Source organism: Pyxicephalus adspersus, chromosome 4, assembly GCF_032062135.1.
Source record: "Pyxicephalus adspersus chromosome 4, UCB_Pads_2.0, whole genome shotgun sequence".
In the NCBI taxonomy this organism is placed as follows: domain Eukaryota; kingdom Metazoa; phylum Chordata; class Amphibia; order Anura; family Pyxicephalidae; genus Pyxicephalus; species Pyxicephalus adspersus.
Genome location: NC_092861.1, coordinates 118939668 through 118964030, shown reverse-complemented (window position 1 = coordinate 118964030; position 24363 = coordinate 118939668). Strand labels below are relative to the sequence as shown.

Here is a 24363-nt window from a genome sequence, read left to right as displayed (position 1 = left end):
TACAGATGTCTTTAAACCAGATCTTTTTCCCCTGCAGTAAATTATTTCTACCACTAGATGCCGCCATTCCTCCATGTGTAAGGCCAGATCCCATAATTAAAATTTATGTTCTTTAAAAAAAAAAAAAAAAGCATTGACAAGACAAGGCATATGAAGATTTTACATATTTTAGGCAAATCTGTGTTTAAAAATTATTGTTCTACTACTTTTGAGTCTCTGGCTTGTATACTTTTAATTTGTGTCCTTAAACAAGTATGTGTTATACACAGTTATAAACAACTGATCTGTGTATTTGCGGATGCACAAATCACTGTCTACTTGTATTCAGACTGTGTTTATGGATATACTACTTGACACTAGATGTAGGACCTGCATGTTACTGGGAAGCATGAGACACTAGGTCTGATTTCTTAAAGCTCTCCGAGAATGGAGAAGGTAGATTATCGTGAGAATCTGGGTGATCTAGCAAACCTGGATGGATTTCTAAAAAGGCATTGCTATTAGTTGGCAAATGTTTGTAATCCTGGTCCAGATCCATTCAAGGTTAGTTGGACCACTAAGGTTCTTCCATGATAGTCTATCGTTTCCAGTGTTGGAGATATTTGTTAAATCAGGCCCATTGTATGCAGGTCTGAGGCACTGCATGCAAGTAGAGGTGTAACAAGAAACACCATTAAATGATGGTTGTCAGTAGCTTTTTCAGATTTACAGGTTAACGGTTGCCTCCATTCCCAGGGACGATACTGCAATAGTACCAACCAAAGAGATTTGTAGTGGTAACCTACCAACTACTTGAGATTCTATGCAAAATCACACTAAGCCTGGGATAAGTTATTGCTCACAGTGAGCTATATCCCCAAAAGAGAATGGCCCCTCTCACTGTCAGCAAAGCAGGTGTCAGATATACAACATATATACATACCATAATATGTTTTCCTAAAAAATCAGTTGAAAAATATCTTCTGTTTAAGCCATACTCAACTTGTTTGTTGGGAGTTTGTTGGGAAGTGGGGGCAAACAGTATGTTAGCAGATGAACCAATCTAACGTTAATCACTACATATAAGACCGTCCTATGCTGGCTTTTGCAGAATGGATCATAGCCTAGAATACCTGAAGTCACCAATTGAAGCTAAACTGTTCGATACCTTTGCATCTTATCTGATACCTCTGTTGATTTATACCCCTTATTTGATGTTCACTGTACTTATGTAAGTATATATTTTACCAAAGTATGGTGAATAAAACAGACAACCACCATCTAATAGTGCTGCTCATCACAAATCTATTTTGAGAACTATTTTTGAGAAAGTTTTTGTGCCACTCATTTAATATGTGTTCATGATCCTTTCTGTTGTTCTTGTCTGTGTGAATAAGGTGGCTTTCCAATGCTTTTGTGCACTGTTTTCCACAGCTTTTCATAAATTAAAAAAAAAAAAAAAAAAAAAAAAAAAAAAACTGGTAAATTCAAACGCTCATTTTATATTGGATTGAATACAAACTCCCGTATCCAATCCAATACAAAAAAAATAAAAGATAAATAACTTGGAAATTCAAATTTTTTTTTTTAAATGATTGTGTGTTTCAAACATTTTTTATATTCCTAATATCTACTAGAACCCCTGTTCGGACATATTTCTGTAAATTACAGGTCTACAATTTAAAAAAAAAAAATTCATGAAAAACAGTGGATCACTTTGGTACAGAAATCTAGACCTCAGGTGTGTAACGCTCAGGTGGTTAATATTACTGGCATCAAGAAAAGGAGGGTAGTGGTTATATTCTCATATTCTAAATTTGTTTCCTTAATAATGAATATATATAGAAAGAACAAACAAGTAGAGGCTTTCTTTAGGGCTGTTTATTTTGAATTAAACTAATTTCAAGAATGATCATATCACACAAAATATAGTGAAAAGTACAAAAACTTGAATTCAATTTTTCCAACTTACTCAGGTTTTGTTAACCTTGTTAAGATGTCTGAACTAAACATAAATCACTTCTGAGTTGTATAAAACAACTTTATGGTAGTACAAATGAAAAGCTACAGTTTTGAACTACATTAGTTATACCTAATATCAGCAACTCTAATTTATAGTTAACCGAATATATCAATACTTTTTTTTTTTTTTTTTTTTTGTTTCAATCCTTTTTATTGGTTTTAACATAACATAACATAACAAAACACACATAGAAAATGGCACATACATAAAAATGGGGGCTCAAAGCCCTCAATTGCAATAACACATCTTGAGACAAGTGTCACTTTACAGTTACATAACATTGCTGATATAAATTGGGGACAACCATAGGGAAAGTACAATAAGGGGTATGGGGAAAACACAGAAGGGAACACACATATCAAACAATTTTTATTGCCTAAATGGGGGAACATGACATAAGTTAGGAATCTGAGAAATCAAATAAACCTCGAGAGCCTCATTACCGCTCTCTGTAACCTCTCCGGGTACAATCGGGGATTCATCAGGGATCCCTGTTCAAAAACAAAATAGTTAGCCCAGGGGTAGGGGTAGGATTGGGCGAGGGGTATGGGGGTGCCCGACTGGCCTGTTTTGGGTTCAGTCTCTGAATCTACTGTAGACCCAGCTGTATCAAACTCTTCAGCTCCCATGCACTCTGTTAGGCTCACGGCCAGAGCGATTCTTTGAACCAATCCCAGGCGGACCATATCAGCTTGTATTGCTCTGTCTTATTCTAATCCTCTGCTACTAACCTTTCCATATGTTGTATCTTTTCTAATTCTACAAGCCAACCTCTCATGGTGGGTACTATGGGCTGTTTCCACTTTCTAGGGATAATTGTCCTAGCGGCCGTAAGAAAATGTCTAAACACATCCTTCTTACTAGCCTTTATAGACCCAGGAAGGATGGACAGCAACGACATTTGGGGAGTTATCCTTAAATCAGAACCAGTCACTCTGTTGTATATGTCAGCTATCTGATCCCATAGCTTACGAAATCCCGGGCACTCCCACCAAATATGTAGCATCGTGCCCCGTTGGGAGTGACATCGCCAGCACCTGTCGGGGAGTGAGGGAAACATACGATGGATATCTGTGGGACATAAATACCACCTGGAAATGATTTTATAATTGGTCTTTTGGGCCTTACAAGGAAGTGCCATTTTTTGGGTCAGAATAAATGCCTTTTCCCATTCCAAAGGGGAAATAGATACCCCCAATTCCTTTTCCCAATATCTCGTGTAGGTGGGAGCATTGTTAGCGTATACTCTAATCAATATCTCATATACCTGGGATATCACATGGATCGGCCTATTCGTGGAACATAGTAATGTTTCAAATGTCGTGCGGCTCCTTTGTATGGGATATGTGGCCAGAAATGTCGATGTAAAGGAGGATAATTGGTTGTATAGTAGCCACGCGTTCGGCAGCCTCTGCACCATGGCGTCCAAAGATGAGAAGGGCGGGACCACTTTTTTATTTTTAATAACCCCCAGCTACAATGTTTATGGTGTCATTTTATCTATAACTTTATAACGAAATATTGTAACTGTAACTGTATCATTCTAATATGTTTGTCTATTTATACAACATTTAAATCTAGTACATTGTCTGTCTCAAACTCCCCAGAGGAAGCCATTAAGGCGAAAGCATCGGGTTTATTGAGACACTAAGGACGTTACGTGTATTATTTCAAGTAACACCTTTATCTCTTTATACAGACTTTCTGTTGTTTTATACAACTCTGCAGTGATGTATGTCTAGTTCAGACATCCCAACAAGGTTAACAAAATCTGAATAAGTTAGAAAAATGTAATTCATGTTTTTGTACTTTGCACTATATTTTGTGTGATCATTCTTAAAATGTGTGATCTCATTCTTGAAATGAGTTTAATTCAATATAAATAGTTCTAAAATCCCTCTATTTGTTGTTTTTTCTATATATTTAATGTTTTTGGAAATCTTTGTGCATATACAGTCCAATAGATAATATACAACCAGATCCCATTTATATTTCTATATTATCATTTCTGGTAAATGATTATTGTGTTTAATATGTTCATGCTGTGTAGCATTAGATGTTACTACATGTGTTTTGCTTTATCAGCAATGCATTTTTAAACAGCAGATGAATGGGGACTATTCACCTGCTGGTTTTAAAGCCTTTCAGGGATTTCAGTGAATAGATCTCCCCAGCAGAGCTTCATGCTACAACACAGCTATGACCAGAACAAAGCGATGATGTCATAACCCTCCCGTAGGTTTTTCATAATGTTAAATTATTGAACACATGTGGAAATCATTTAAAATACTTTCAAAGGTGGACAGGGACAGAACTAGGGATGATGCCACCAGAGAGTTCAGGACATAGAAGCCAAGCATTGTCCATCTGAAACAAAAAGTATTTTGGAGATGGAGAAGCTAGAAAACATGAACACACCCAAAATTCCCCAGTGGACAGGAACAGAGTTAAGAAATATATTTTGGAGATTTTACTGTTGTATTATCAAAAACCTCTAAGAGTTCTAGGACTGACTTAACCGACTAGGTTACATCTGTGGCCTAAATATATTTTTTGGTTGGACCTAGAGAACGCTTGAGAAATATACCAAAAGCCCTTTGCGTCACATATGTGTTCCTCCAGTAGTCATTATATGATTTTCAATCCAGCCAGTACAATAAATTGAAATTTTCTGTTTAGAAAGTTATTCTATGACAGGTATGGAAGTTAAAATAAGGTTTGTGATGTAAGCTACTATGTGCAGGAAGGGTGGACGGAGGGGTACTTACTGTAGATGAGTAAACAGGAACCGGGTGGATGGAAGATGTTCACCAATATTTAAAAAAACAAAACAAACAGATGAGAAGTATTGTCACACTCTTTATGCTATATAACCTAAATCAGCTCCACTGCATAACATAAAGAGTGCGATAGCACGTCTTATTTCCTGTTTATTTTTTTTAAATCCTGAACCAGATCCTTTCAAAGCCTCCCGAGATACCTACGTCACGCAACCCGGCAGGCGCTTCACTGCTCCTTCTGTGCAAGCACCTTGGGCAGGCGCAGAAAGAGCCCTTTCATCAAAAGGGGGAAAAACAGCCAATCTCACGCATACGCAGTGAGATCTGCAAGTTTTTTCCCCCAACTATATCACCCGATCTCGCGCCTGGGTCAGCTGACGTAGTTAGAAGAACCCAGGAGAAGATGGCGGCGCCTAGAGCACCGGGACGACAAACCGGGACGGAAAAGACTTCCAGATCGATCAACTGCTTGAAAGTAAGTGTATTTTTTTTTGTTTTGGCCGTTTTTGAGTTTAGTTCCTCTTTAAGGCTAAATTCCAGCCTAACCTTGCTTTCCTATATACTTATAGAGAAATCTCTCATAAAAGGAAATTCTTTACCATATACACAGGAAGAATTGGTAACTGCCTGATGGACAACAGGCCCCATCAAGCCTTCTTCACTGATCTGTGCTGTTCATGGTCCTCCACTTTCAGGTATTTGATTTTCTTTCTTTCAGTTATCTAGTCTCAGTGTCAGGGCGGCAATATTTAGGACAGGCTGCATGCAGAATGACCACTTGTCCATCCTAAAACATGCATCGTAATTGACAGGAATCTCCATTCCATCCTTACAGTAATCATCTCCTATACAATGGTGCCGTCTATGATCATCGGCTGTGATACTTTAGATTGGAATTGTTGAAGTTTAGCTTTGCTGAATGTAGTTAATCATTTGGCAGCATTTCTATTTTAAGACTTATTAACATCTTACTTTATAAGTCACAATTTCTCCAGAATTTGGGCCCTGTCCTAGCATATGCAGGACAGTAAGATTTTTTTTAAAATGGTAAGTTACTGTACAAACTCATGAACATTTGAAGAAGGCTTAAATTTGTAAAACTGTGGACAGGTCTGGTAAATTTTTACTTCCTGTTATGGTGTACATTCTGCAGTGAAATTGCATAGCAGCATTGTTATTATTGTAGTCATGCAAGTCTTTGAAAAAGTTAAGGCAATTTTGTTTTTTGTTTTTGCTTTTGGAAAATCAATGAACCCTAAGATTACTTTTTAACGATTGGAAACACTATTGTTAGTGTGATAAGGTTTGTCTCGACCTGCAAAACTGTGAGGTCCTTATGGGGGATAGAAAAATGACAGCAGGTAATCAAACTATGTTATGGAGGGACTCAAAAAATAAAAATCTGTCATTTCAATAGTAGTCAATGCGTGGATTGGAAATGATTAATCTGTTTTGTTTTCTTTCCCACTTTGGCACACCAAAGGTCAACATAATCAGACCAGGCCACTTAGAAAAGTTGACTCATTGAATTTGCACCCTGTTCCTTCACCAATGCCCTTGAACACAATTGCATTTCTGGGGCTGCAACAGTAGTTAGCAGTCTAATGAGCCATGAAGATAATATCCTAGCAATAAAATCTTGGTCACATAAACATATAAAATATCAGGATAATGTGATCCTATCACATTAGCAGCAATTCAGTAGTATTTGTGCTTTTACGTTAAATTAGTTCACCTGTAACTGACTTACCACACTGGCCTGTCTTAGTGTTTGTTCTCTAGAAGGAACGCATGGTGGCTCAGTGGTTAGCACTCTGACCTTTGCAGCGCTGGTCTCCGGTTCGCACCCTATCCAGAGCACTATCTGCATGGAGTTTACAGGTTCTCCCTGTTTGTGTGGGTTTCTTACCACATTCCAAAACACAGGTTAATTGTCTTCCTACCAAAATTGATCTTAGACTGTAATAAAGACATATGACTAGGGACATTAGATTGTGAGCCCCTTTAAAGGACATCTAGTGACATGACTATGGACTTTGTACAGTCCTGTGTAGTATGTCAGCGCTATATAAATACTGAATAATAATAATAGTAGGATTCCTAAGCCACTCATAACTAAAGGCCTTATTGACTAGTCTTGCCCTCCTATTTTACTTGGCTCAAAAGTGAACTTTTTCAACCTTCAACAAACCTCAGTGAATAATCTCAGACTATACAAAGCCAACTAAAGCTATAAGAAAACTACAACCATTGCCCTTGTTTTAACTGTTTTTGGTGTGGCAAAATTACTCTTCAGCCCTCTGGAATACATTGCCTTACATAACTATGCAGGATAACATTGGAATAGTTGTTTCTGCTCTTTGCATTTAAATGAAATAGTTTGTGCTCAGCAGAGAGTGAGATCCTATGAATGAACACATCCTGTCTCTCCTCTTTAAATGCAAGAAGTCTGAACTGAATTCCAAGGGCATTTTTTTTTCATTAGGGATGTGAGAGGAGAAGTAGAAACTTGCTTTGGCATTGTCAGGAGCTGGGTACTCTTTCCATGCAGTGTCTTTTTCCACCTACTGAATATCCCAGAAGAGAGGAAAATGTGGGAGGGATATAGTGAGACTCAGTAAGGTACAAACAGTAACTTAGGTGTCAACAGTTGCTGCAGAAGTCTGTATTCTGGCAGCAGGCTATGTATGGCTTGCTACTGGCTCTTTCAGCATGATTAACATGAAGTTCTGATCCTGCTTTACTAGTGGTTATACTGTCTCATTTGAATATTTGGGTGTACATAAAAGACAATTCCTAGAGGAAAACTCTTAAGAACACCAAGAAAGAGGCATTCTTGGTTTTATTAATATCCAGCTTGACTACATTTTGCTCTGAAGACTTGTCAGCATGACCTCTGGATTTCTGTACAGTATACTTTTCCTCCTGTGTTTTACAGCCTTTCAGGAGTCACAGGCAGCTCAGGTAAGCAACTATTTAACTTATAAGACACTTTTCCAGGTGAACTGGGTACATTCATGAATTTGCATCTAAAGTTTTTACAATATTGTCTGTTGTTGGCAACAAAAAATAACCTGTATTCTAAATGTTGTAAGATGTCCTTATAAAATGCTCCATAATTACTTTTTATAGGTTTATAAAGATGGCAGTCCTTTCTTTTGTTGGCTCAAGTGAGATAGCGTTATGCCTAATATTTATTTTTTTATAGGGTTGTAAAGATGTTTATCGTTTTCATTTTTTTTCTTTGTCGTACTTCATAATAAAATAAAAGGAAGCAACCAATCACAGGTTTAGATTTTGTTTAATTTTTTTAACGTATGAGTTATGTTTTAAACATAGATATAAGAAGCAGATTTCTATTACATTTATAGTCAGTTAAGGTAGTAAGTGTAGGGTATAATATTTACAATCTATTGATGTTGTATCCACTAAACACAGCAATACAAATGATAGTTTTGTATAATTAGTTTTTATTGAATGAAAATGACTTTACCCTTAAAGGGTTACATACATCCTTCTAAGCTGTTTACACATCATATTTATTGCATTGTTTTGAGCAAGGTTGGTTTTATAGGTACAGACAAGGTCTAAACAGGCTGATATCTGTAGATATGGGGATGAAATAATACTGCACATCTGATGGACATGTAAGGGCAGGGAATTTTGCCATAATTGAAGACTGCACATTTGGAGGTGGACAGGTGAACCATTTGGTTGTCCATAATGGCCACAGTTTTGCACCAAATTGTATTTGCATTTGAATATAGTAAAATGACTCTGTCACTATAGGAAAACTCTAAAACCTAGTTATTCTTGAAAAAGTAACAATGGCATACCTATCTATTCTGTTACCCTTGCCCCATCCTCCTCTCTGATACTTAAAAATCATCTGCTGAAACCCATACTTCAGATAGTGTTCAGTTTTTTGGTCCCCTGAAGCCCTTAGTGGTTCACGTCACTGACCACTGGTAATTACCAGATACAAGGTCAAAGAAAGGAACCAGAAAGGGTAGGAACCAAGGAGATTGACTGTGTCATTTTCCCTGCAGACGTTACCAGAGTTGCATTAAGGAATAGGTTGGTGATGCCAGTAGCAGGAAAAGTTATTATGCCCCCTGTTCTTAAATTGAAGATTTATTTTCATATGGTATGGGCAGCATGCAAGGTGAATATTTAAATTCCTAATTGTTTTTCTTTCTTATTTTAGGTTTTTTATTTTAATGTCTTCTTCTCTCACATCTTCTTTTTGTCCTGTTCCTTTACTGGTGGTGGGTAAATTCCAAATGCTGAACTGAGTGGTGCCCAGTGATGAAATGATTTTACTTTATGCAACATTCTTGCTGTAAGTCCTGAGCAGGGGGCAAGCCATAAAATGTTTGGGCATACTAGAAGTGAGTGAGTAAACCAAGTATGCAACCCAAGCACTAATGGTTGGTGGGAAGGCTGGGAATATTTGGCTTGGGGGGAAAAACCCAAAGAACTGTTCTATTCATGAGAAAAAGTTCTTGAGGGTAAAGAAGTTGTGCCATGGTGAAGGGTGGATATTCTTTTAGAGAACATGGTACATTGACTGAGCTAAATTTATTACCACGCCACAATCACAAATAACCCAACCATTTTTTTCAATAAACAAATAATCACAACACTTTGCACAGCTTTGGTTTCTTTCAGCATTGATTCCTTTTTAGCTTTGTGCCTTTTATCACATTACATCTCAAAGCCTAAATTAGTGCTGGAGGACTTCTCTTCCAGAAGATGTGAATACAGATCTGAACAGTAAGCAAATATCTATGTAAAGTTCATCAGTTGTCGCAGGCTGTTTGTTCTACTTTGCACTTTGAATGGGGTAGTATCTCCTTTTGGAGCCCCAAACCCAACAATTATTATTTGTGGGCAAATCTTCCTTCCACTGCCCACCCAACCTCAACTTTCTCTTCATATTCGAAATGCATCTTTCAAATGTATGTTTTCTAAACAATGGCTTATTAAAATAAACCTGTCAGATATTTAAAATGCTTAAAGCAGAACTCAACCCTTACAATAAAAAGACTGCAATCAGGCAGGTCCTTTATTCCAGAAGGGACAATAATAAACCTGCCTGATCGCAAATTCTTTTGTGGAACCATAGACTCTGCCATGGGTGGATGGGTAAAGTGAAAACATCTAGAGATCATTACAGCAACCTTCAAAACCTTTCTTTATGCTTCAGTTTTCCTATGCCCTCCTGCTCCCTGTACATCCCTTTTCACCAGTGAAGCTGCCAACCTAGTAATAGGCCAATAATAACATGTTTGGGTGGGACCTACCCAAAATTATTTCTAATTGCTAGAATCTTATACATGTCATTTGTTTTCTACTGCAATATATTTGATCAAATAGATGGTGTATTAGACAAAAATGCTGAATTTTTCAAAAATCAATCAAAACGATAAAAGTTATCATTGATAGAATGGTGTAAAGGATTGTAGTACTGATTCAATGTTGAACAAGTGGATGCTACATCAAATACTTGTAGACAATTAGAAGTATCAACTTAAATTAATGATCATAACATTGATCAAATACAATTATGAAAAAATGCATAGTGTACACCTAGCATACCTTGTTTGTTAAAGGCCTGGAACATCAACTCAGAAGAAAGTAACATCTCCTTTCTTCATTTGTTAGGGGTCAGTGATTCAGCATGTTCTGAAGCCAATTAATCAGCATGACAGCCCATCAGTTATTATTTTTACTGGAAGTGGTATGCAATGGAAGCATACATATTTCAAAGCAGGAACCATCTGTGTTTGTTAAGGACAACTCTTGTTTGTTAAGGACAACTCATGCACTTCTTTTATCTCATTTTTTTATTATGATTCCCTCTGTTCTAAACTTTTGGATTTTGCCCATTTAAGTACCATTTATGTATAATATCCTATGAAAGTGTCCAACACGGATGCTTTATTTGAAAAGAGGATTGGCTTAGACCAAGGGGAGTCAAGTTCTTAGTAACTAGATAAAACAAGAATCAGGACAAGTAGAACTTTCTTACCAAATGGATTTTAAACCAGGTCTTTATGGTGCTTGCTCTATGGAGATTTTCTTTAATTTAAAGTAACTGCCATGAATGACTATTATACCCTGCTTTTAATGGAATGCATTGAACCTAGTACAAATAAAAATTGAAAATGTATTCAGGGGATTCATACTATGACATCACAGATGTCCTGTTACCATGTAAGGAGATCTCTTGTAACCTGTGGGTGTTAAAATATAATAGTAAGTAAAATCTGTGAATGTTCTGTTATTTGTTAGGAAAAGGTAGGAATAGAGAGTACAACAAAACAAAACAGCAAAAGACAGTTTACAGTGAAAAAAGACAGAACAATATGCAACAAGACAAAATAGCAAGCCTCCCCTGATACAACATATTTCTTGAATGTTATAAAGAGCAGTAAATATAACAAAAACAAAAAAAAACATTAGCAGAAGAGTAATGCAGCTGGTTTCAACAAGCTAAACTAAAACTAAAACTAATGGGGTGGGCAAAAAGTTATTTCGATGAAACAGTAACCACTACAGCGGGATGGATAGACCTGAAGAAAACAGAGGGTGGGAACAGGGAGAGGGGAACCTCCTAGTAAGAGTTAAGATTTTTTTTTTTACCAACGGGAAACAATAGGGAAACAAATTTAAATGGGGCAGTAGGCCAACCAGGGATCCCAAGGTTGATCAAACTTGTCTAACAAGTTAATAAGTGTGCAGGTGGGTTTGTCATTTACCATAATTCAATTTTATTTTGGTACCATAGGGTCTATGAGTTGACAGTTCAATTTCAACTCCAGAGTTACATGAGCTGCTAACCTGACCAGTTTCTAAGCGGATTTGGGAATGTGTAGATTGATTCTGCTAAACGGTGCACAGTTGGGGTCTTATCAACATGAGTTTGTAGTACTGATAAAATGAGAGTAAAAACCTCTTTCCAGAAACTCTGTGTGATAGGGCAGGACCACCAAATGTGCACCAAGGTCCCTCTACTACAGGGGTGCCCAACAGGTGGATCGCGATCTACCAGTAGATCGCAAAGGCATCGCTTTTCAAAATAAACTCTACCACATACAGGAGTTAAGTCCAAGTTTTATTGTTGGTAGATCATTTTGACTTGGTCATTTTAAAAGTAGCTCGCAAGCCAAAAAAGTGTGGGCACTCGTGCTTTACCCCAGAAGCACAACCCCAGAAGCAGACTGGGGGAGACAATTCAATTAGAAACCAAAAACCATCAGGGAAGAGTTCTGTAGTTTGCGTCAATTAATGAGGAGTTCAGGGAAACTTTGGATAGAGCATAGAATATCACATTCCATTCTCCATGATCCCATGTCTTCCCCAGATCTGCCTCCCAGAGGCACTATGTTATTTTTCAGATATATATTTTACTTAGGAACCAAGATCCAAACAGGAAGCAACATAACAAAGCTTAAAAATCATATGATCTCATAACCAATTTACCCACAACAGTTAAGCAACACCTTAACACTAACAGAGACAGTCCAATTATTATAGAAACATATATTACTCCTAAAAGCTGGGTATGAAATAGCTTATTAATTTTTTATTACATTTGCCTAAATTTTGCCAGGATGCTAAAAAATCATATCTTTAGAAATTGGTAGGTAGCTTTACTGATGGAATCTCTTACAAGAGACCTAACAAAGCTAAGCATGGATGGACTGAAATGGTCTTTCTGCCTGTGCATGATGAGTTTATTACTAGAAGACTCATGACTGTGGCATACAAGAGCCCTATTTCCCAATAAACCCTTTTCTTCCACACCATCACCACCACTCTTTTCTTTTAAAAAAAACCAACAGGCAGGAATGGGGAAATGGCCTTGGGGCTGTTTATTGACTTGACAACATTTACCATAATTTACAAATCCTAAAAAAGCATAAATAACAATCATAACATAGCAACAAAACATACCAACCCAGGAAAAAACCCTACTCGTCAGGTGGCAGGTCCTCACCATATTTAACACAATTTAAATTGTGAATAACCATCCACCGAGGATCTGCGTTAATTGATAATCACCAACTGCTCCCAGGCGCAACTCCACTGCCTCAGGAACTATATCAATCACGCATACCTCCCACAACTGACCTTTTAACCACATCATTACACTAACTTGGAGACCCCATACCACAGATGGCTCTCCATACACCATCACAATGTACCAAACTTCTGACCAACACACTTCCCCAAAGGACTTCTCACTGCCAACTACACATTTCATTTTAACCAATTACAAGGGTGGGCAGCGAGAATCTCGCTCAAACTTCTGTAAAACTGAACTGCCCCTTTTTTCCCCCATAGTCTTTTTTGCCCTTTGTTACCCCCTCCCATTCTTATAACAAAATGACCAATTAATTACCCATCCCCTTCACACATATCTTGACCTCTTGGCCTTCCCCCCACAGTCATGTTGGCCCCCGCCTAGCTCCCCTTTCGCAGGCTAAGAGACCTTCCTGTAATACAAACATAGCTAGCCCGTGAGACCCATTTTCTTGAGGAACTACAAGTTCTAGCTTTCAGCTTCCACGGACTGTTTTAATTGGCATTTGTTTGAAGCTGGGTTGTCTAGTTGCACGGTAATGGTCAGGATAAACATGACAGTCTTGTAAAGGACTGTGAAAACATTTGAAAAATGTAATATTTAGACTGAAGCTCATGGAAAATGTGACTTTTGTTTACGTCCAATTTTTTATAAATCCTCATGTTTCCCTTCAGTGTTGTACTGTAAGACAAAGACACAATTTAATAACACCGCACAGTTTATTTTTGTACCAGGCTTCTCAGGTAGAGTAGGTTGTGTCCAAGGTAAAACAAATAAATTGAAATTCCTTCAAGGTTGAAAAGACGTGCCACTGTAGCATTAACAGTACCCATGATAAATATTTGGTATGTGTGTTTGTGCATCCCCACTTTTGTAATGTATTTTGGTATACATTGAAAAAAGAGACAGAAACTCAACAAAGATACAATAGAAGATCCTGATTGGTTTCGAATTATAGCCCAACTGAATTTACATACATTAAATTTAATACATTACAAATACATTACATTTATCAAAACAAGGAGTGCAAAGTTTTACTATTTTCTTTGGAAAATGGCCACAACTTCTCAAATTTTGCCGTTTGCAGAGACATTGGTCAGACTTAGCAGGGGGTGTGTTAGACCTCCACAGAGTCACCGCTGCTCTGGGCTGTAGTGGGATGGACACAGCTCACTTTTTTCAGTAATGGGCATACATGCCCACTCTTATTTTGCAAAGGATTCTTTGGTGGTCTGCGGCTTTGGCCAGTCCGCCCCTCGGGGGCTCAGGAGAAGGAGCCGTGGACCATGTCTCAAATATGGAATTGCAGCCTCAGGACGGTGGGCAGGTTGTGTCTCTGAACAGTGAGCGGGTTCTGGTATCATGACATTAATCTGGGGGAAGCGGCAGGGGTGTAGTGGGGCGAGCATGTACCGTGCCCCCCCTTCTTTTTTTACGACTACACCCCTGCCGATGCTTCCACTGAGAAAGAAAGGGTGCTTCTCTGCAACATGCTTTCAGCTTTTTTTTACACAGTTATTAGTTGATAGTAGATTGGTTGATTCAGTTGGTTTTTAGATTTTAGTGTTTGAGTTTATGTTTACTTTAATTTATATGCTTTTATCTTTATTTAAACCTGGATTGGAATATGTTATAAAGTATTACCTGGTTAATTAAATTTGTGTGTGCATATTTATTGATAGGACCCCCCTCACCAGTGACTATTGGGTTTCCTATTACTGCCCTAATGGGTCTTTTGTGGTTTTTCCAGAGCCTGGGCAGTACATGTACCCTTGTATGTGCTCACTATAAATTGGAATTGTAGTTCAGTATCCATTCACATTTTGGAGAATGCAGCTAATCATACTGTTATAAATGTATATTTGAACCCATACTGACTTTTCTATTTTAAACAACATTCTTTGAAATTTTGCAGGATCTAAAGGTATATATCCCACATTCCTATCTGCAAATACTTTTTAAAAAGTAATTCATTACTTTTTATTGAATAAAAATTGTATTCATTCCAGGCATAACTATCCAGTTACAAAGATTCCATTACGAATATCTGAAAATGTAATTCATTTTTTCAGTACTGCATTGAATGGAAAGTTTTAGAAGCAAAAGAATTGTGTGCTGTCAATGTGGGAGGGGGGGGAAAGGTGAATAATCTGTGTACTCAAATTTAGATTCTTTGGCAGCTTATACATATTTTACTGTACTTAGGTGTAAGTAAATTAACTAAATGGATCCCCGCATTCCTTGGAATGACTAAGGGGTAAAGCATGTTTTGCTGACTCCCAGGTTGGCAGTATTTTTATTGCTTGTCCCTAAATGCCACTTTTTTTCATTCATTATGACTTATTCCTTATGACTTATGACTATGAGAGATTTTATAAAATAACCTAATGGTTACGCTTTAATTCAAGTTTAAACCTTACTTCTAATTCCTTAAATCTCTATTTTATATCACATTATAATTGGTATTTAAAAATCTTGGTTTTATATAAAAAAATAGTGGTTGCAACAGTGGGACAGAATTCATAAAATATTACTAGTTTTCTTTTTTCAAATGAAATCTTAAGGTGGTGTCTCTGCAGGGGATGCTGACAAAAGTGGAAACTTCACAGCTAAAGAGAGGCTGGTGGTGTGGCAGGTTTCTGGACATATGATCTTTGGGTAGAGTGGTAATGAATGTGGATTATTTTAAAAATACTGGGCAAAAAAATAAAAATAAAAAATTATTTTTTATTTTTTTAAATAAAAATATACAAAGTCATACATAATTCATTTAAAGGTGGAACTCCACTTGGCTTTTTTACCTGTTCAGCTCTCACACCAGTGTACTCCTTATTGACCAGAGCAATTTTACATTTCAGTTATGGAGCTATTGATTCTGCAAAAACTTTGAAAGTAAGATAAAATAATATTTGTTAGCGGCCAAGTGCATAACTGTACATTTATCTATATTAAACGTCATTTGCCACTTGGCTGCCCAATCAAACAGTACATCCAGGTCTGCTTGTAGATTATAGACATCCTGTATGAACTTAATTCCATTACATAGTTTGGTGTCATCTGCAAACACAGAAATAGTACTTTTAATCCCAAACTCTATATCATTTATAAAGATGTTAAACAGTAAAGGTCCCAACACTGAACCCTGGGGTACACCACTAATAACCTTAGACCATTCTGAGTATGAATCATTAATTACAACTCTCTGGATGCGGTCTTTAAGCCAGTTCTCTATTCATTTACATTTTGACTTTTCCAAACCTAATGACCCTAACTTGCATATTAACCGTCTGTGGGGTATGGTGTCAAATGCTTTGGCAAAGTCCAAGTACACTATATCAACTGCTACTCCATTGTCTACCTGTTTACTTACTTTCTCATAAAAGGAGAGTAAATTTGTTGGACAACTTCGGTCTTTCTTAAAGCCATGCTGACTATCACTTAAAAAATTATTTTCTAGCAGAAACTCCTCTATGTGGTTCTTTATCAAACTCTATAGGACCTTTCCAACTATGGACATTCAATCAACTGGTCTGTAATTAAATAGAAAATAGAGAAAGATAGAGTTTTCAGCACAATTATAGAAAATATAATTTGTAGTACAAGTTTACATACAAAATTATGAAGGAAAATTATAACCTTTTTACCCATAAATCATAATATTCTCCTATGATCTATACAGGATTTGATCAATTTTCACACAAACAATTACAACCTTTTCTCTGTATGTCACAATACTTTCTTGCGATACATACAAAGTTTTGTTCAGGCCTGCTGTGGCACTATACAGATTTCAGCTGATATTAAACAAATATACATCACCATAAAATGGTTAAGTAGGTATGAACCTATTCATATCAACCATAGTACCCTACACGTTTCGCCATAGTGGGCTTCCTCAGGGGTAGTGATAGGTCAATAACTGGTCTGTAGTTACCTAGTAATGACTTTGCTCCCTTTTTGAAGATAGGAACCACATTGGCCTTACGCAGTCCATCGGTACCTTACCAGTGACTAAAGAGTCTCTATAAATTAGAAATAAGGGCTGTGAAAAAACTGAGCTCAGCTCTTTGAGGACACGTGGATGTAATCCATTGGGTCCTGGTGCTTTGTCAACCCTAGTTTTGCCCAACTGTGAATTTTGAGCCATTGTGGCTCATTTAAGGCAGTGACGTTGCTATTATGAATTTGGACTTGAGCTCTGCCATTTTCCTTTGTGTACACTGAGCTAAAAAAGTGTTTAGTAAATCCGCCTTTTCTTTATCCCCGGTTAACAACCCAGAGACATCCTTTAAGGGGCCTACATGCTCAGATCTGATCTTTTTGTTGGTAATATCAAAACAGTCAATGCTTTGAGCAATATTTCCTTGAACAGTTAATTTTATTTTCAATGTAATTTATAAACAAAAGATATAGCAAAACATTAAATAATAAACTTTTTTTTTTTTAGTTTGAGTTATTTTTTGTTAAATAACATTGTAATATAAAATGTCTTCTGTGTATAATGAAATTATCATTTTGCTTCTATTACAAAAAAAAGAAACATGATTTTTGGTTTTGGTGCAAAGTTTGTTTTCTCTTGACATTTCTTGGCCTTAGACAGGTCCTGGCTGACTTATATGGGGTTTCCTCATATCTGCGTGTTATTTCTAATTTGCTCTACTAGCCAACATGGAATGCTGGGACATGTAGTCACTCCATGGCCAATGGGTAATGGATTGCCATGACTACTAATCTGGAATAGACTGCATCCAGTTCCCCCTGATAGCAGTGATATATGTGCAACATTATAAATATACAACAGAGCATGTTTTTCCGGTCCTCCATTACCATCATTAATTTTTAGTAACTAGAATGTGGAAACACAAAATAAAAAGAAGGCAGTAAAATATAAAGGCCTAAGTAAACACTGATGTTGCAATTGCTAATGTTGTCAAACTGTCCATCATGTACATTTAGTGAGGCTGGATCGCCGTAATCATGGAAAATGTCACAAGTGGGGCTTAGAATAATTTGGTTTCTGCTGACATGTTTGAAGTAAATACCAGGTGTTAGTGAGGTTAACCTCTGACTACATGTATGAAGCAAGATTTCAGAAATGCAGCCCTATATTTCTTTTGGCAAGTATACACAGATGCAAGCATTTCCCAGTATTTGTGGTACATGAGTATTTTTTGATGGTTATTTCCATCTGTGTCAGTAATACCAGCTATTTTAAATGCTATTTTTATGAGGAATTTCTTAAACAAGCTCAGTAATTGTATGGATGACCCTTCCCTAGTAAAAGAGGTAGACGGTTATAAAAATAAATAGGAGATAGTAGTGGTCCCTCTGGGGGTTATTGCACTAACCACATCACATCAGTAGTAAATAATTTCTGTGCAGGGATAGGAAAATTTAAAGAATTCAGCAAATGTGCCCAACTTTAATTCAAACATTTTTAGGACTCCCTGATTTATCAAGCAAATACATTAAATAAAAGGGTGGCTAACCCTTTATATATTGAAACAAATGTTTTTAAAAAAAAAAATTTTTTAACTTTTTTTTTTCATTTTTTCGGGAGAACCACATCGCCGTTTTTACTGCCATGGCGGTAAAACCTAAATAGGAAACCCGCCTCCTGAAACTGGACATTTCTGTAGGGATTGAGGGCTTTACACTTTTAATGGATGTTCCATTTGAAAGTTAATGTAATCATAATCACTAATATGTCATATACACTTTAATTTGAACTGTAAAAGCTGGTTTTAATCCTTTTAAATCTGCTTGTCATTCTGCCATTTTTTGTTCAGGCACTGCCTGGTATTGTGTGTCTCTGCTTTTGCATTGTTACCCAGTCACATGAATCCCTTTTCAAGACAATCTGTAGCTGTATGGATGCATTTCAGTTTATCTTTATCAGGAAGCTGATAGACCAAAACAATGATGGCGAATCAGGAAGGGACCAGAACAATGATGGCGAACTGACAGTTAACTGTGGTCCAGCAAGTAAGCAAATAGGAAGCTATTGGATGGTGGATGAAACAATGAATATAGTATTTTATAAAAATTAGAAGCTAGGTAATTGTTAATGTAACACAGTTCTTTCTTAAATAATAGGCATGCCAGAGTAGTATTGCATCCTTCTCATCATATGCCATTTTTATCTTGCCTTAAAACAGAACTAAACCTAGTAAAAAAAAATGAGAGCAAGCAGGTTCTTTTTTGCAGAAGGGACAAGTTATGAATCTACTGCAATAACCAAATTTTCAAAAACTGGGTTTAGTTTCTCTAAGTCAGGCTATATAGCATTATAATCCATAATCAATTGATTTATTGGAGTCAATGCCAGTTGCAGCTCTCTAGAATCACTGCATTTTGTACTGCTACCTAGCTTACTTACAATATCTGCCCCATATGATAATTGATGTTTGCAAGGTACCGTATTTTTCGGACCATAAGACGCACCTGACCATAGAACGCACCCAGATTTTAGAGGAGCCAAACATGAAAAAAAATATTCTGAACCAAATTGTATAAAGCAATATTTAATAAAATAAAGCAGAATAATATTTAACTGGTGAGAGATTGCATATTGCACAGACACATTTCACATTGCACTTTGCACATAACACATTGAACATAGCACACAGCACATTGCACATAGCACAGATATTGCACTACAAGACTATAGTGACAGGAAAGCTGCAGGTCACCTGTCATAGGAGAATGACTTGCTGCACAAGAAAAAAAACTGCTAAACAGCACACCTGGCTAACCAGCACGCCACTGCTTACCGCAGACTGCCCTCCTCCTGCTCTCTCTGCCTTCCTCCTCACTCCCCACTGTTACATGCAGCCTTCTCACACAGAAACACATCCCCAGCATCCCTATAAACGTGAGCTGCTGATAAACACAGGGAGGGGGAAGGCAGGGCTCTAAGAAAGATAGGATAAGGTAGAAGTGGACTGCTTTATTTGTAAACGGGACAGGGGAGGCTGCATAACGGAGGGGCCATGCTGCAGGGGGGATGCCAGGCTAGATGGAACATGGAACTGCAACCGCCTGCTGTGGCCCCCCTTGGAAGCGTAGGAGGGTATTCAGACCATAAGACGCACCGCCCATTTTCCGCCCACTTTTGGAGGAAAAAAGTGCCTCTTATGGTCCAAAGAATACGATAAAATCAGGTGAAAATGTATCTAAGTTTCCCGTATTATCCCAGTGCTCTGCACATCATCATCTGCACAGTGATAGTAATGGGAAATCTATCAGTGATGCAGGTAAAACAGTAAAGTATTATCGTATAGGAAGGTTAGAAGGTGTATTTTCCTGTAGTGGACACAGTTGAACCCCCTCACCCATTTATTGTGCTGAATTCAGAGATTACATTGGGCCACTGGCTTAGGGTTTGGGTGGGTTTTTTCTGTTCATTACTTTTGTAGGGATTAGGTGTTTTAGTCCCCTTCAATGCTAGTCAAAGTTACAGAACAAAATGAAGTTAATAGATTTAATTGGTCAACACATGGTTTCTGCATGAACAGCTGTCTGCAAGCTGGTTATTGGTTCTCTTGGGAAGGTATGTCCAGGCAATTACATTCCAAGGATTTAAAAACAATGGCAGCCCACCAGCATACAGTATATTTATTTAAACACATAATAGCAAATAGCTGTTGATGCGCTGTGAATTAATGTTGGTTAATTTGTATATAGTTATGTAACTTCTAAACTACTGTGATTAGGTGTCAAGAAAATTTATGTTTATTTTAGTTCTTGTTCATTTTTGAATGACACTGGAATCACGTGACATTTTTATTGTGGCATAACTGTGTACAGACAGTAAACATTCAAATATGTATAGACTTTTAATTCTTAATAAATTATCAGTTAAACATACCTTCACTGATCATTAAAGCTGCGATCACTGTAGAGCACTGCATCCTCAAAGTTTACAACAAAATCAAATTAGTTATTAAAATGTTCTTTCTGGAGCTCAGCTGAATATGATCCCGCTCCCAAAACTTTTGTTGTGTTTACATTGGTTACTGGAAGGCTGCCAAGTCACTGTTGGGAGGAAGAAACCTGCAGCTGAGACAAGATTTCCATGCTCTGCTGTGAATTTGAGGATTAACTGCTCCATATTCACTGAAGCTGCATAGGTCAGAAAGGACTTGTTTTAAGATAAGTTACTGCTTGTTAAGAATTTATTAATATTTGGATGTTCATACCTTGGCTATAGTAATTGCCATTTTACACTTGCTGTTGACTAAAGCAATCTACTGCAGACTCAACTGTGTCCCAAACCGCTCCCATTAAACTTTGGAACCATTTTGTGCCCACATTTGCAAGTGTCTGCAGTTGCAGTTCTGGTAAATCACAGCTCTGTTTCTGAAAGTTGACAAGGCTATATGATTGCTTTCCCTTCAACCTCACTCAACTGCATGACAAAATAATTGTTAAACTCTATGGTTGTCCACATAGTAGTTGAAGAGTGGCAGCTGCTAACAGTGTGGTTTTCATCCTAAAAATAGGTCATTACCAAGTAACTACAAACCGGTAAGTTTAACTTTTAAAGCTGGAAAGGTCCTAGAGAGTTTGATAAAGAACCACATAGAGGAGTTTCTGCTAGAAAATAATAAAATAAGTGATAGTCAGCGTAGATTATAGAAAGACCGAAGTTGTCAAACAAATTTACTCTTTATGAGGAAGTAAGTAAACAGGTAGACAGTGGAGTAGCAGTTGATATAGTGTACTTGGACTTTGCTAAAGCATTTGACACTGTACCCCACAGATGGTTAAATGCAAGTTAGGGTCAATAGGTTTAGAAAAATTAATCTGTAAATCGATAGAGAACTGGTTTAAAGATCGCATCCAGAGAGTTGTAATTAATGATTCATACTCTGAATGGTCTAAGGGTATTAGTGGTGAACCCCAGGGTTCAGTGTTGGGATCTTTACTGTTTAACATCTATATAAATGATATAGAGTTTGGGATTAAAAGTACCATTTTTGTGTTTGCAGATGACACCAAACTATATAGTGGAAAGAAGTCCATACAGGATGTCTATAATCTACAAGCAGACCTGTGGAAAATGACATTTAATATAGATAAATGTAAAATTTTGCACCTGGGCGCTAACAACATGCATGCTTCATACTGTCAATAGGGAATACATTTGGGGGAGTCAGAAATGGAAAAGGATTTTTTTTCCCTGTTGGAGCAAATTGTACCAGGGTTTTTTTTGCCTTCCTCTGGATCAGCGATGTCCATAGGGTTTTATATCTGGGATATGTTTGTTTCCCTAGTGGTTGAACTTGATAGACCTATGTCAGGTGTTTTTCAACCTGCCATACCATGTAACTATGTAACATAGTATGTAATAAAAAAAGTATTAATGAATAGTGCAGCTTTTCATCACTTGTCCATCACTTGCAAATTGTTCACTGAATTTCTCAAGCAGTCAACAGAATTTCATAATTTTGTAGTCAGATCAGTAAGGATCACATCACTGGGTATCCTATTGCCGATGAGTTGCTGCCAGGGATTGAATCGTTCTTCACACTGCGCATTGTCCTTACTTTACATAAACTTTAAATAAATGAGCCTGCTTGTCTTCTGTCGGTTGAAGGGCATTGGCACAGCAGTGACTGATGACTCCAGTGGAGAGCTTACCATCATTGCTTCTTTTGTGTAAGCTCTGTAGTAAACTGTAGTTCATTTTTACAGGTTGGTGTTTATTATGGCTTCCTGGACTGCTGGCAAACTACACAGTGATCAAGTTGAACACACTGTAGTTCCTTAACAGAAAGCTTATTATACTTAGAAACTTAACAGACCTTTCTTCACTCATCTCAAATTTAATGCTTGGAAAATCAAATTATTTTATTGAAACATAATACCAAAGCATTTTAGTCCAGGAGTAAAGTGTAGTAAACAGTGGCAACAAATACTCATGGGATTTACATATTCTCATTTTTAATAGGTTTTAACTTTTCAGTTGGCTCTGACATATAAGAACAGTTAGGCTTGGCAGTAACTCCAGTAACAACCAGTGCTTGGATTTACTTGATCGAGGTGCCAATGCTCTCTCACTGGCATTTTATTCAATGCACCTTTTCAACCCTAACATTTATTGAGTTTTCAGCTGGCATGAGCGATGTCATGAAAACATTTAAATAAGTGAAGTCATTTCCGCTATAAAATACTTTGACACTTAATTATATATTTGTATATCAGTGTACAGCAAAACCATGGAAAAACTATAATTTTTTTAAAACAAACCTAAGCTTTTTTTTAAAAAAGTTACCATTATAACCCCAGCAACATATATTCAACTTTCTTTGCCCACCACCCCAACCATTCTATTCAACTAATAGGAGCAAAAAGAAAAGTATATGCATGTTCACAACAGGTTGGTAGTTGCAACCTTTCACAGAGTTGTGACCCCCCCATGTGAAAGTTGATTGGCCCATATATCTAATGATGAATGGTAAATATGTCTGGCTAACTACTAAAGAAAGAAACGCCACCAGTTTGCCTTTGCTGCCTTTAAGCCCATGTTAATTATGCCTGATGGTAAATACTGCAGTGGTTGTCATATATTATGATGTCAGGAATGTAAGCAATCAAGCTTGTAAATGTACATTGTGTACAGCCATGAGATTACTATGTCATAGTTGAAATGGTGATGACAATTAAGGAGCCATGCTGCGTGGTCATCTGTAGAAAACAGAAATAATGCCACATCATTAAAATTAATATTGAACTTTATTCAAAATAAACTTAAAGGGTTGAAACCACCCCACCAGAGTATGGGATTTGAAAAGACCTGCAGTTTTATAACCGAATCCAAAGGGAGGATCTCGGTAGAATATACCACTCTTATCTCACACAATAAGAAACTTTCTACATGAAACAATGGGAGTCAGATTTGGAGGTGGAGCAGAGTGCCAAGCATGGCAGGATCTATCAGTGTCCATTTCCAAAAAATCTCTGAACACTTTGATAATAGAGGCCAACTTTAAAGTTTTGATGAGATGGAAGCTGCTCCCGGTTATGATCCATAAAGCCAATCCCGCTGTCTCTTCTCTTTGTTTTCGAGGATGTAGGCAGACTGGCACTGTACTCTCCATGATTGGTGGAGATGTCCTAGGGTTCAGAGATTTCGGATCCGCATTTTTAACCTAATACGCTCTGTCACCCAGATAAACATCCTGAGGAAAATAGAGTGCTGTTTTTTCCCAATCAGAAGATATAGCTCCGAAACAGTTAAGTGGAGTAATTAAATATATCCTGTTAGCTGCTCGGATTACCATTGCTTCTTGCTGGAAAGCTTCTATTATTCCCCTGGAGTTCACCAAAAACAAACTTAACTGGATAATAGTCACTGACAAATTGACCTGTACTCCTAAAAATAACCTTAACAAGTTCTACAACACATGGGACCCGTGGTTAGATTATAATTATGTATAATTTAAGCAAGGTACCCCAACCCTTCCCTCCTCTCTCCCTTGTGT

General features: G+C 37.3%; 1 protein-coding gene across 1 annotated transcript in view; it reads left to right on the top strand.

The window, feature by feature from the left end:
* Positions 1-7281: 7281 nt before the first annotated feature.
* Positions 7282-24363, top strand: part of FBLN7 (fibulin 7) — a 51309-nt gene continuing 34227 nt past the window's right edge. Inside the window, exon 1 of the mRNA XM_072409454.1 lies at positions 7282-7746. Coding sequence (XP_072265555.1) covers positions 7672-7746 — 75 coding nt within the window. The 5' untranslated portion in view covers positions 7282-7671. The remainder of the gene's footprint in view (positions 7747-24363) is intronic.